The 13,619-nt window shown below is 38.0% G+C and overlaps 1 protein-coding gene across 1 annotated transcript; it reads left to right on the top strand.

The window, feature by feature from the left end:
• Positions 1-11,430: 11,430 nt before the first annotated feature.
• Positions 11,431-11,922, top strand: LOC311595102 (peptidyl-prolyl cis-trans isomerase A-like; the record flags this gene model as incomplete). Its single annotated transcript, XM_084777472.1, has 1 exon — positions 11,431-11,922. The coding sequence occupies one exon, from the start codon at positions 11,431-11,433 to the stop codon at positions 11,920-11,922; it is 492 nt and encodes a 163-aa protein (XP_084633598.1).
• Positions 11,923-13,619: the final 1,697 nt, after the last annotated feature.

The following is a 13,619-nucleotide window of genomic DNA, read 5'->3' as shown; positions in this document are numbered from 1 at the left end:
ATTTATTTTTAAAGATCAAAGAGCAGTGTTTGTTGGGAGATAGACAGACAAGAGTGGGTGGACATGAACGACATGACGTATCTTACATAATTGTATTAGAATGAAAACATTAGTTTCTATTTCACAAAGTAATAAAAAATAAATATTCACAGCAATTGATATGGCTTGGCCAAGGGACAGGTTTTATTTTGAGGGATGAAATGGTGGGTTTCCAGCTGGAGTCTTCTGTGAAGGAGGATCTGTGGTATTCTGCCTAAAATGAAGTGCATCAAAATTCCTGGGTCTTCTGTGGTCTACTGGGGGTTGGATGATGGCACAGGCAAACATTTTACTATAATTGCTGTTATAACTAGTGAGAGATGATTGGATTTTCATGTAACTCAAAAGAAACTTGAGGTTTTAAATTTTGTAACATGATTAATACCATTTCTAAAGAGAAGGAAATATCAACAAGCATAAAATCATACCACATATCATGTGGGACTATTTTTTAATCTTAGTCATATGTTCCAACATAGAATTTCACATATGCTATAAGCTTAGTTTTTCTTACAGTGTGTTTTGTCTTCTTTTTTGCTGAGGTTGGGGATTGAATCAGGCCTATATCACTCCTCCTCCTCATGGAGCCCATCATGAGATACAGCCATTCCTGATTTTCTACTTCATTTTGATTTGAGAGTTCGGTACCATGAGTTTTTATTATATTTATACTTCCTCAGCGAATTCTTCCCAATCCACCCACTTCCCTTCCCATCCAACTTTGTGTCTCTTTTTCTTATTCATCAAGGCCAATTTATGTCCCCAAATTTTTCATAGAATTGTAGCCTTCTGCTGGATCATAGTCAACTTATCAGGGGCCTTGAAGAAAATGGATCCTTCCTTTCCCAGCAGTTAACAATTCCATCTTCAGCTAAGGGTTTAACTTTGTGCTTAACTCACTTCCCAATACTGGGATCTGGTCTTGCTTAGCCTTACATTGCTCCATACATGCTGCTGCAACTTCAGTGAGCTCACATGTGCAGTTACCTGGCTGTGTCTAGATGACACTGTTTCTTTAGAGCCATCTACAATCTCTACACTTATTTAGCCCCCTCTTCTGCAATGGTCCCTGAGAGTTTGGAGGACAGATTCTGTATATATGTTCTATTAGAGGCTAAAAATTCTTTCATATCTTATTCTCTGAACCTTACTCAGTTGTGGGTCCCTGTGTTCACCTTCTACTGCAAGCAGAAGCTTCTCTGATGAGAGTTTAGAGGTGTCTCAACCTATGTGCATAATAATAGGTCATTAGGAGTTTGTTTACTATTATGTCCATTTAGCAGAATAATAGTGGTATGTTCTCCCATAGTGCCTATGACCTACCTCACTGTAAGTCTGTTAATGGTGCTAGCTACGGGGTTAATTGTATGAACAAGGACTTAAATACAACCAGAAAATGGTTAGATATTCCTGTTATGTTTATGCTGCTATTGTCCCAGTGGACATGTCATGCCAGGCCAGTCAACTTGTATCCTGCTGGGGTCACAGATGAGTATGACTGATGCTTATTTTTCTCTCCTGTAGCATGCAGAGTACATTCCATCACTATGAAACTTAGCCTCTGGCTGAGGCGGAGAGGAAAGGGTAAATGGCAAATTTTTGTTACAGACTTAAGGCCTGTCAATTTGTTTTGAACTTTCATTGATTATATGCCTTCCTTATAACCAGGTGTGACCAAGGCTTGAGTCAGAATGTTTTTTGTGAATAAGTAGATTCTTGACATTCTTGCTGTTCTCTGGAGGAAAGGAAGAGAGTGAGAGAGAGAGAGAGAGAGAGAGAGAGAGAGAGAGAGAGAGAGAGAGAGAGAAGTGGAAGATAAAAGGAGGGGATGGGCAGAGAAACTCATGATTGCCAAGGAACCTGGAAATAAAGGCAGGCACGAGCAGTGAACGAGGTGGATTTCAGGAAGGCATTTAAAGAATAAAGATGCCATTAACAGTTTGAGCCATACTATAGTTGAACTACCTCAATCACTCACAAGCTTGAATAGAATTCTGTTACACATAGTAACTTGTCTCTGAAGATATTTAGGAATACAAAACACAAGACCTCTTGTGACCATTATGGTCATCATTGGCAGAAGTTACCAACCTTAAACAAAATGACAAAACAGCACAGGTTTATACAACAATGAGATAGAACACTGAAGCAAGGCCCAACTGGAGAAAAATGTCCTCTGAGAATCCCTGAACTTATTCTCCACATCTCTCTCTCTCTCTCTCTCTCTCTCTCTCTCTCTCTCTCTCTCTCTCTCTCTCTCTCTCTGTGTGTGTGTGTGTGTGTGTGTGTGTGTGTGTGTACATGTGTACTTGTGGTCTTGCGTGCATGAGTACATAGATATATTGGAGAAAGTAGCAGACATTGACATTCTTATAACAAAGGGATTAATGATTGCAACATTGCTTAAAAATGGTCACAAGCAGACTAACACATAATTTTAATGGATTGAGTCATTCTGTAAAGAATAATATATGGCTTTCACAATGAACATGTTTCAGATAAAATAATGTTGTGTGTGTATACTATGTAGCCAGACACAGAGGATGGTACACTGTGCTGAGTAGTATTATTTCCAACCAGATCATTTCTTTTATAAAGTAAAGCACATTGTAAATGAAAACTTGTGCTGACCAAAACTATTTACCATATGATGCAATGAGTACAGTTTATATCTCACTTCAGGCTTTTTCCTTTCTATGAGTGTAACTCTGGACCAATGTCAGGGCTACCCCAGTGTGGATGGCACAGAGCAATGCAAATTCCTAGTATCTTTCATGCTCTTGAAAGTACTTCTCTTTCTCCTAAACCACCTTCTAATGCTGGACATAACATACCATTGCCCCAAACTGTGCAAGACTCATTAAAATGATGGCCTCTTCATAGGTCACATGGGCAACACTTGGGGAAGAACATTCTTCTATCCAACTGTATTCTGTGTGGGTATTGTCAGGCATAGGTGAAAGAACTTCCTGTAGAGTGCCAACTACAAAAAAATAAATAACACTATAGTAACTATTAGGTAATTATTAAGAACAGTAACTATTAAGAAGAGAGAAGCAAGTGGGTTGAAGGTGGATCCACAATGCTCCTCCTCCTGTCTCTACAGTTGAGCTACTTCAGTCTTATTCTCAATTCTGTAGTAGCAAACACACTATGGTCTCCTTTTTCTACCTGACCACATCCCAAACAGATCCCAAAAATCTTCTCCCCTAAACTACTTTTTCTCAACTCATCCCATTTTTCTGCCTCCAACATCAGCAGGCATTCACTGGGAACATGCCAGCTAATAAAAGCAGGGAAATAATTAAGCTAACTGAAGACTATCATTACTCCCTCCTCCCCTAAAGTCCAAACTCCCAGTCTCAACCCCATCACTGCAACAGAACTCCAGCTGGAGCTTTCCTATACCTCTACCCAAATCTCCTTGCATCCCATAGTCCATCCCCTTCTGACATCCCTCTCACACTCATTGTTTTATGTCAGACTCCAAGCCTAGCAGGTACTCCCTGATTATTGAAGCCACTCCTAAGGGTAACAAGTAGGCTGAAGGTTGACCCTCTACTCCTCCTCCTGAGATTCAATTCCTCCAGTCTCATCACCAGCTCTGTAGCAGGAAACCCACCATGATCTTCCTTTCCTCTTTGATCTCATTCTCATTGCTTCACAAAAAATCTCTCCATCAATGGTCTTTCCCCAACTCATCCACGTATTCCAGCCTGCAATACTCCAAGGAATTCTCTGTGAACACACTAGCTGAGCAAGCCAGCAAAGCAGGCAACACTCAGCCATTATACTCAGAAAATCCAGAGAGGAAACAGAAATGAAAGAACAAAACACCCACCCAATAAAGACAAACCTGGAAATCAGCACCTAGACCTATAGTCATCCCAAACCCACATGAATGCCTCAATGCCATCATAAGAACACAATGAATAACAGCTAAGGCACTATGTCTCCACCAAAGCACCACTATCCTACTCAGGTCCTGAGTATTCTAATATAGCTTAACCACAAGAAAAAGACTTTAAAACCAACTATATGAAGATGATAGAGGTCCTTAAAGAAGAAATTAATAAAACTCTTAAAGATCACCAAGAAAACACAAACACTTGAAGTAAACAAAACCATTTATGACATGAAAATGGGAATAGAAGCAATAAAGAAAACACAAACTGAAAGAATTCTAGAAGTTAAAAAATTTGAGTATCTGAACAGGAACCTCAGAGTTAAGCTAAATCAATAGAATGTAAGAGATGAAAAAGAAAATCTCAGGTGGTGAATATATGATAAAAGAAATGAATACATCAATCAAAGAAAATGTTTAAAAAAATCAGACACAAAACAGCCAGGAGAACTGGGACACTATGAAAAGATCAAAATTAAGAATAATAGGAATAAAAGAACAAGAAGAATCCCTGCTAAAAGTCCCAGAAAATGTTTTCTACAAAATCATAGAAAAAAAGATGATGCCTATAAATGTACAAAAGTATACAGAACACCAGATGTATTGGACCAGGAAAGAAAGTCTCCTTTCCACATAATAATCAAAACACTAAACATACAGAAAAAAGTAAAAATATTAAAATCTTCAAGTGGAGAAAGCCAAGTAACATATAAGGACAGACCTATTAGAATTATATCTGACTTCCTAGCAGCCACTCTAAGAGTCAGAAGGGCCTGGACAGGTGTACTGCTTACTCTAAGAGACCACAGATACAAGACAAAGACTAGTTTAGCCATTGAAGCTTTAAATAATCATAGATGGAGAAAATATGGTTTTCCATAATAAAGTCAAATTTAGAGTAGCTGTCTACAAATTCAGCCCCCACAGGTGCTAGAAATAAAACTCTGACCTAAGGAGGTTAATGACACCTATGAAAATATAGGAAATAAATAATCTCATACCAGCAAGATCAAAAGAACAGAATCATCCACCACTGCTACCACCACCAATAACAACAACAAAATAACAGGAACCATAATCATTGGTCATTGGTATCTCTCATTATCAATAGTCTCAATTCCCTAGTAAAAAGACACAGACTAGAATGGATAGGAAAACAGGATATATCCTCCTGCTGCAACCAAAAGATACATCTCAATGTCAAGGATAGAAATTATATTAGATTAAATTGATAGAAAAAGTTATTCCAAGCAAATGCACCTAAGAAGGAAGCTGGTATATCCATTTCAATATCTAACAAAATAGACTTCAAACCAAAATTAATCAAAAGAGATAGGAAAAACACTACATACTCATCAAAAGGAAACTCCTCCAAGATGGCATTTCAATTCTTAATATCTATGCACCAAGCACAAGGGCACAAAAATTTTTTAAAAGAAATAGTACTCCATCCTAAATCATATAGTAACCTTCACACACTGGTAATGGAAGATGTCAATACCACATTCTTGACAGTAAGTAAGTCATCTAGACAAAAGACATCAAGTAGGCTTTCATCCCAGAGATGAAGGGATGTTTCAATATGTGAAAAAAGCAATACATGTCCACCATACAAATGACAAAAATCACACGATCATCTCATCAGATGCATAAAAGGCCTTTCACACAATCCAACACACCTTTGTAATAAAAGTCCTCAAGAAATTAGGGATACAAGGGAAATACCTAAACATAAGGTCATTTACAGCAAGATTATGCCCAGCATCAAATTAAATGATGGGAAACTCAAAGCAGTTCCACTAAAATAAGGGACAAAACAAAGTTGTTCACTTTGTCCACATCATCTTCAACAAATGGTGCTAGTCTAACTGGATGTCTGTATGTAGAAGAATACCAGTACATCCACTTATAACTCTGCATAAAACTTAACTCCAAATTGATCAAAGACTTCAACATAAAATTACGTATACTTAACCTGATATAAGAGAAAGTGGGCAATAATTTTGAATGTATAAGCACAGAAGATGACTTTCTGACCAGAACACTGATAGCATCAGCACTAAGATCAACAATTAATAAATGATATCTCATGAAACAGAAAAGCTCTGTAATACAAAGAACACCACCAATTAAAGTAGCAGCCTATAGAAGAGTAAAAGATTTTTACCAACTGCACATCCAATAGAGGACTAATATCCAAAATATATAAAGAATTCAAGAAATATATATATAATATAATTTAAAGAATTGTAAAGAATAACCATAGAATTCTAAGTAGGAGAAATTCAAATGGCTGAGAAATACTTAAAAATAAATGTTCAACATATTTAGCCAGTAGGGAGGTACTATGCAAGACACTGAAAGAGAAACAGGGACACCAACAAAGTCACAAAACTGTTGACCTATAATCTGTCCTGCCTGCAAAACATGTTAGGGCAATAGTGTCACAGAATTTGTGGAAGTAACGGACTAGCATCTGACTTGAATTAAAGCCCACCCCAAAATAGGGAACATTTGTTTGACACTGCTTGCATAACTAAGCGCCAAAGACTAGACAGCCTAGAGACCTATGATAAACCCAAACACTACTGGTATAAAAAATGTTGTAATAAAATGACTCAATGATATTCTGTTATATTCATAGGCCAGTGCTTTTTCCAGCCATCACCAAAAAGCCTTCCTCTGGCAGCAGATTGGAAGAGATGTAACGACTCACACTCAGATATTACATAGACAGAGAGTCTAAATGGGAGGTCTTCATCAATTTTCTCCCCCCCCCCAAAACTCAGGGAACCTCATGGAAAAGACAGAGGAGATTGGAAGACACCAGGAGAACAAGGGTCTCTGAATCAATGAAGCAAGATACATGTTGATGCCTACTCATTTTGGCATAACTGTAGCCAATTTTTGTTTCACGGCTACCAGCCACATCATCTCTGCTTGTTGACATAAAAGAATCTCTGTACAAGGTCAGACTATAAACTATGATTATGTTTGTTGTACCTAAAAATTCCCCAACCATAGGCACAGCTGGCGTCAGCTGCCAGGCACATGCTCAAGGTTAGCTAGAACTGCTTATCTAGTTAGCAAAAATAAGTTGAGTAATGGCTGACCAGCATGTTCCACCATTCCCTTCCCTCTCCCCAATTTGAGCTAATTGCAGTTTTTCCTTTATAAGCTACCCGTGAGAAACACTCAGTGTCACAAATTGGCTCCAAAGTCCACTCTGTGTTTCTATTCATGATAGTCTTGGGGTGTAGAATTCGATAAGCCATCTATATCTGACTTAGATCAATGTCTGAGTGGTTTGGGCAACTTCCTCTGGACCCCAAACAGTGCATATCAGCATGCCGGAATGATCTTGTATTCACAGGTCTCCTGCTTCCTCATTGTGTATACTTGGGTGTATATGACAAGTTATGTGCTCGCAACCACAGAGTTTCATGCTAGGTAATTACACTGAAAACTGAGTATTAACTACAGCCTGAGAAAAACAACTTTTCAGAACTGATTGGAAAGGACTAAAGGGAATCATATTAGGCTATGCAGAGTGGCCCACCTGAATTTACTAAAGGACAATCAAGCCAGAATATGGGATCAAATGATATAGAGAAAACTGTCAGCAACTACTGACCACTGTCAGAGGATCTGAGAATCAGCTGTCTTCTTGGTGCCCTCTAAAGCCAGAAGAGGAAATTGGATTGCCTGGGTGTTGGGTCATATGTTGCAGGGTATTTGATCTCATGGTGAACCCAGAGATTGTGAACTGTAAAAACCCGTTTCTTGTTTGGTGTGGTTCAGCCCTAATACACTTTTAATTTAAAAACTTTCTGTACACAAGATTAAATAAAGTTAACCCTGGGTCAAGAGGCAGAGCAAGACACCAGCTGACAGGGATTAAGTAGAAAGGACTTTGAGAGAATGCAATATCTATTGACCCATTTTCTCCAAGGTATATGAACCACCAGGCACTATAATAGAAAGACACCTGTACATATTTTAGATTGTACCCAGAAATCATGACCAAAGATAGCATAATAATATCACAAAGAATAGAATATCCTTAAGATTCTGAAAAAAGTTTATCTAATAAAAACATAATGAAGTTTCATATTTATTTAGCATGTTGAAAAATTGGACTTTGATGTTTTGCGAAACTCTTGTGTTTGAGGGTTGAGGATGTAACTCAGTGGTAGGACCCTTGTATAACACATGTTAGTCCTGAAGTCGAATTATCAGTACTTAAAATGAACAAACCAATCTCCCCTTGCATCTTTGTATGTTTCTAGGTGATTATTAGGTGGTTGAAGACTTAGGTATGGTTTTCCTTCACTTACCTCTGGGAAATATGCTGTGGCATGCTCTTTGCCCTCTTGGCTTGATTCATTCTTTGAAATTTACATTTTTCCTCAATCAACTAGCAGGATAATCTGATAAAAAGCCCTTGTTTGAGTCAACACTGTTTGCACAAGTGGGGCTGGTTTGCTGGGACTCTGTACAGTGAAATCTCCTAAGGGCTTTCACTGCTAAAGTTGTTCAGAAACTTCATAAATGTTGACTATACCCTGGAAGATACAACACAAGAATCTTTATTTAATTTCCTTTAAATTCTACCTAGATCCTCATGAGTTAGTTTGTATAAACTGGTACAAACCAAGACAGAATAAACCATTACTGAATGTATCACTCTTCTGTATTATTAATTTGCAAGGCTCACCTCAAGGTATCAAGTGCTACATCCCAGAGCTCACTTCCCTAGAACACATGGGGGCATACCAGGCAAGGGGTGGGCCCACTGAGCTGTGACCTGCAAGTATTCTCACATTCAGTAGCCCCATTGAAGATTGTTGTGTGGCCAAAACAGGAGGAAGAGTGATAGAAGTTTACAGATGTCACCAAGTAGGTCTCACATATGTTCTAATTTTAATCAATTGAGCTACCTTAAAATCAACAGGAAATAAGAAATCTGGCTCAGGATGTGGATTTAGAAATAACGAGAAATATAGACTCAGAATTAATAACTGAGTAGGTCCATAGTAGTGGCTCGAACTTCATAGCCATATCTAGAAGCTTTGGGTCCAAAAGACACATGACATGATTCAAACTATTAAAAGTAAACAGAAGTTATCACCTACCATAAGTGTATATCCAAGGTAAACAGGGGTTAGCACTGACTGAATGGGTTGTGTCAGCACTATATGCCTTTCATTCTATTACCTTTCCTCTTTTCTAGGTGGCTGCTGGTGGGGATGAGATGGAAGCAACTGTTTTGGTCTCCATTATAAGAGGCAAGAATAATCTCTTACAGAAAAAATATAAAAGAAATTGCAAAAGCTACATCCAAGATGGCAATGCTGATCATACACAATGTCTAATCAACAGGACTGCAATGAATGCACAGTGGCTGAAGAAGAAAACTCTAGGCTCCAAAAATGCCAATACTAGTGTTTCCCAGGTGGGGCAGTACCACATGGTATGGAACACAGATGAGTCCTGCCCTAGGGTCACCCTGCTAATCCACAGAAAATTCCCCAGGTCCCTACAGGTGTGAACAGTCTCCAGAACCTTGGCACATGCCAGCACACAGCTCACTGTGCTCAGTGTCACTGAACTTTGGGCCACAAAACACCAGTGTTTGGGTCTTCTAGCCCAAAGGAGACCCCACTGTGTGGAACACAAGTGGATCTGACTTCATGTCACACAGCTTGTCCACAAAAAGTTTCCAGGTCTGACCTCAGGTTGCCCCACTGATCATGGAAGTGTTTCCTTTGTCCCTGCAAGCACCTTGTCTCAGACTATAGCCACTCACCTACAAGCTACTCTCAGTGGCCAGTGAAGGGTACCAGAAACTAGCATACAACTCTGGAGAGAACCAGATGACTAAAGGCCAACTTAAAAACACAAACAACAAAAGACAAAGCAATATGGTATCCCCAAAACCAAGTTATCTCTAAGAAATCAACCCTCTACACTCTAACACAACTGAAAGAAGAAAATGACCTCAAATACATTCTTATGAAAATGATAATGGAGGAAAAGAATAAAATCCATAAAGAAATATAAGAAAATACAGTCAACCAGATTTAGGCCCTTGGAGAGGATGTGAGAGAGGCCTATAGAGAGGAAATGAATAAGTCACTGGAAGAAATTCAGGAAAATTAAAACAATCCAGTGAAGGAAATGAATTAACAAGTACAAGATCTGAGGATGGAAATGTAAACAATAAGAGAAGCACATACTGAGGAAATCATTGAAAGAGATAACTTGGGGAAGAAAACAGGAACTACAAAGGTAAGCATCACCAACGGAGTACAAGAGGTGGAGGAAAGAATCTCAGGTGTAGGAGATACAATGGAAGAATTTGATGCAACCATCAAAGATAATGTCAAATACAAAAAAAAAAAATTCCTGTAACAAAACATACAAGAAATGACACTATGAAAAGACGAAACCTGAGAATAATAGGAATTGAGGAAATAGAAGATTCCCAGCTCTAAGGCCCAGAACATATTTTCAACAAAATCATGGAAGAAAATTTCCCCAATTTAGAGAAAGAGATTCCTGTAAACATACAAGAGGCCTACAGAACACCAAATAGAGTAGACCAGAAAAGAAAATCCTCCTGCCACATAATAATCAGAACAGTGAATGTGCAGAATAAGAAAAATATTAAAAGTGGCCAGAGAAAAAAGGCCAAGTAATATACAATGGCAAACCTATCAGAACCACACCCAACTTCTCACTAGAGATCATAAAAGCCTGAAGGGTCTGGGAAGATGTCTTGTATACCCTAAGAGACCAGAGATGCCAGTCCAGACTACCATACCCAGAAAAAAAAGTTCAATAAATGTAAAAAGGGGAAAACAAGATATTCCAAGACAAAAACAAATTTAAACAGCATATATCCACAAATCTAGCTCTACAGAAGTTGTTAGAAAGAAAACTCCAACCAAAGAAAAGTTAACTATACCCAGGAAAACACAGGAAACAGATAACTTCACTTTAGCAAAACAAAAATTAGAAAAGCACACAAACATTACCACAACCAACATAAAATAAAAATATCTCACATTCACTGGTCATTAGTCTCTCTCAACATTAATGGTCTCAATTATCCAATATAAAAAAGAAAGGCTAGCTGAATGGATACTTAAACAGGGACCAATATTCTGCTGCATACAAGGAACACACCTCAGCCACAAAGATAGACATTACCTGAGAGTGAAAGGCTAGAAGAAGGTCTTCGAAGCAAACAGAAACAAGAACTAAGCTGACACTGTCATTTTAATGTCTAATAAAATGGACATTCAAACAAAATTAATCAAAAGAGAAGAGGCAGAATATTTTACAGTCAAAAAGGAAAATTCAACTAAGATGACATCACTATTCTGAACATCTATGCCCCAAATATAAGAGCACTCACTTTTGTAAAAGAAACAACAAGGCTTTGCAGATGCCATTTTCCCCTCTCATCACTTGCTGCAGCCATGTTCAACCCCACCATGTTCTTTGACATCACAGTCAGCCCCAAGCCCTTGGGTCATACCTCCTTCGAGCTCTTTGCAGACAAAGTTCCAAAGACAGCAGAAAATTTTCATGCTCTGAGCCCTGGAGAGAAAGGATTTGGATTTAAGGGTTTGTCCTTTCACAGAATCATTCTAGGATTCACGTGCCAGGGTAATGATTTCACATACCATAATGGCATGGGCAGCAGTTCCATATATGAGGAGAAATTTGAGGATGAGAACTTCATTTTGAAGCATACAGGTCCTGGCACCTTGTCTATGGCAAATCCTGAACCAAACACAAATTGTTCCCAGTTTTTTGTCTGCACTACCAAGACTGAGTGGCTGGATGGCAAGCATGTGGTCTTTGGGAAGGTGAAAGAAGGCATGAGCATTGTGGAAGCCATGGAATGCTTTGGGTCCAGGAATGGCAAGACTAGAAAGATCACTCTTTCCAACTGTGGACAACTGTAATTCTTTTGATTCATGAGCATCTTACCCACCAGACCATTCCTTCTGTAGTTCAGGAGAGCACCCCCACCCCATCTCCTCTCAGTACCTTGTAATCTTGCTCTTACTGAAGTTCTTTGGGTTCCATATTGTCTTTATTCCCCTCCAAGTTTAGCTGCATTGCAGAGTTAAATTTGTGATTATGAATAAAAAGTAAACATAAAAACATCAATCCCCATATAATAGTGGGAGGCTTCAACATCCCACTTTCACCAAAGAATAGGTCTTTAAGAAAATCAACAAAATAGATAAACCGTTAGCCAAATTAACTGAAAAGCAGAGAGATAGTTCTAAATCAACAAAATCAGAAATGAAAAGAAAACATACAAACAGACAATAAATAAATCTAAGGAATCAATACAAAAACATATAAGCCACAAAATTTGAAAATCTAAAGGAAATGGGTAATTTTCTAGATAGATTCCACGTACCAAAGTTGAATCAAATCATGTAGACAATTTAAATAGTGTTATTATCTTCTATGGAAATAGAAGCAGTCATCAAAAGTCTTACAACCAAAAAATCCCAGGGCCAGATGCTTTGAGCACAGAATTCTACCAGACTTTCTAGAAAAGCTAATATCAACACTCTTCAAAGTTTTCCACAAAATAGAAATAGCATGAACATTACCAACCACATTCTATGAGGCCATCTTGTACCTAAATCAGACTAATACCCCCCAAAAAAGAGAATTTCAGACTGGTTTCTCTTATGAACATTGATGCAAAAATACTCAATAAAATACTCTTAAACTAAATCGAAGAATACATAAAAAATATAACCAAGTAGGTTTCATCCCAGGCAGGCAGGGGTGGTTCAAAATATGGAACTCCATTAATGTAATCCACTATGTAAACAAACTGAAAGAAAAAAAAAACCTAAATGATCATGCCCATAAATGGCAAAAAAAAAAAAAAAAGCACTGAGCAAAACCCAACAGCCATTCATGTTTAAAGTCTTAGCTCAGAAATACAAAGCAATACTAATAAAGGTCATATACAGCAAGGCAGTGGCCAACACCAAATTAAATGGAGAGAAATTCCACTAAAACCAGAGACTTACAAGCCTGCCCACTGTCTTCATATCTCTACAATATAGTATGTGAGGTTCTAGCTATATCAGTAAGAGAACTAGAGGAGTTCAAGGGAATCCCCATTGGAAAGGAAGATGTCAAAGTATCACTATTCCCAGATGCTATGATGGTATACATAAGTGAACCCCAAAATTCCACTAGAGAAATCCTATAGCTAATAAACATCTTCAGCAAAGCGTCCAGATACAAGATTAAAAAATTAGTAACCCTCCTGTATACAAATGACAAATGGGCTGGGAAATATATTAGGGAAATGACACCCTTCACAATAGCCAAAAATCATATAAAGTATCTTGATGTAACTCTAACCAAGCAAGTGAAAGACTTGTATGAAAAACAACTACAAGTCTCTGAAGAAAAGAATTAAAGAAGATATGAAAAGATGGAAAGATCTCCCATGCTCTTGCATAGGGAGGATCAACATAGTAAAAATGGCCATCTTACAAAAAAAAATCTACAGATTGAATGCAATGTTTATCAAAATACCTACACAATTCTTTACAGACCTTGAAAGATCAACTCTCAACTTCATATAGGAAAAAAAGCTCAGAATAACTAAAACAATCCT

Source organism: Acomys minous (assembly GCF_964271855.1).
Source record: "Acomys minous genome assembly, chromosome: 1".
NCBI lineage: Eukaryota > Metazoa > Chordata > Mammalia > Rodentia > Muridae > Acomys > Acomys minous.
The sequence above is the reverse complement of the archived record's forward strand: the minus strand, read 5'-3'. Positions and strand labels throughout refer to the sequence as shown.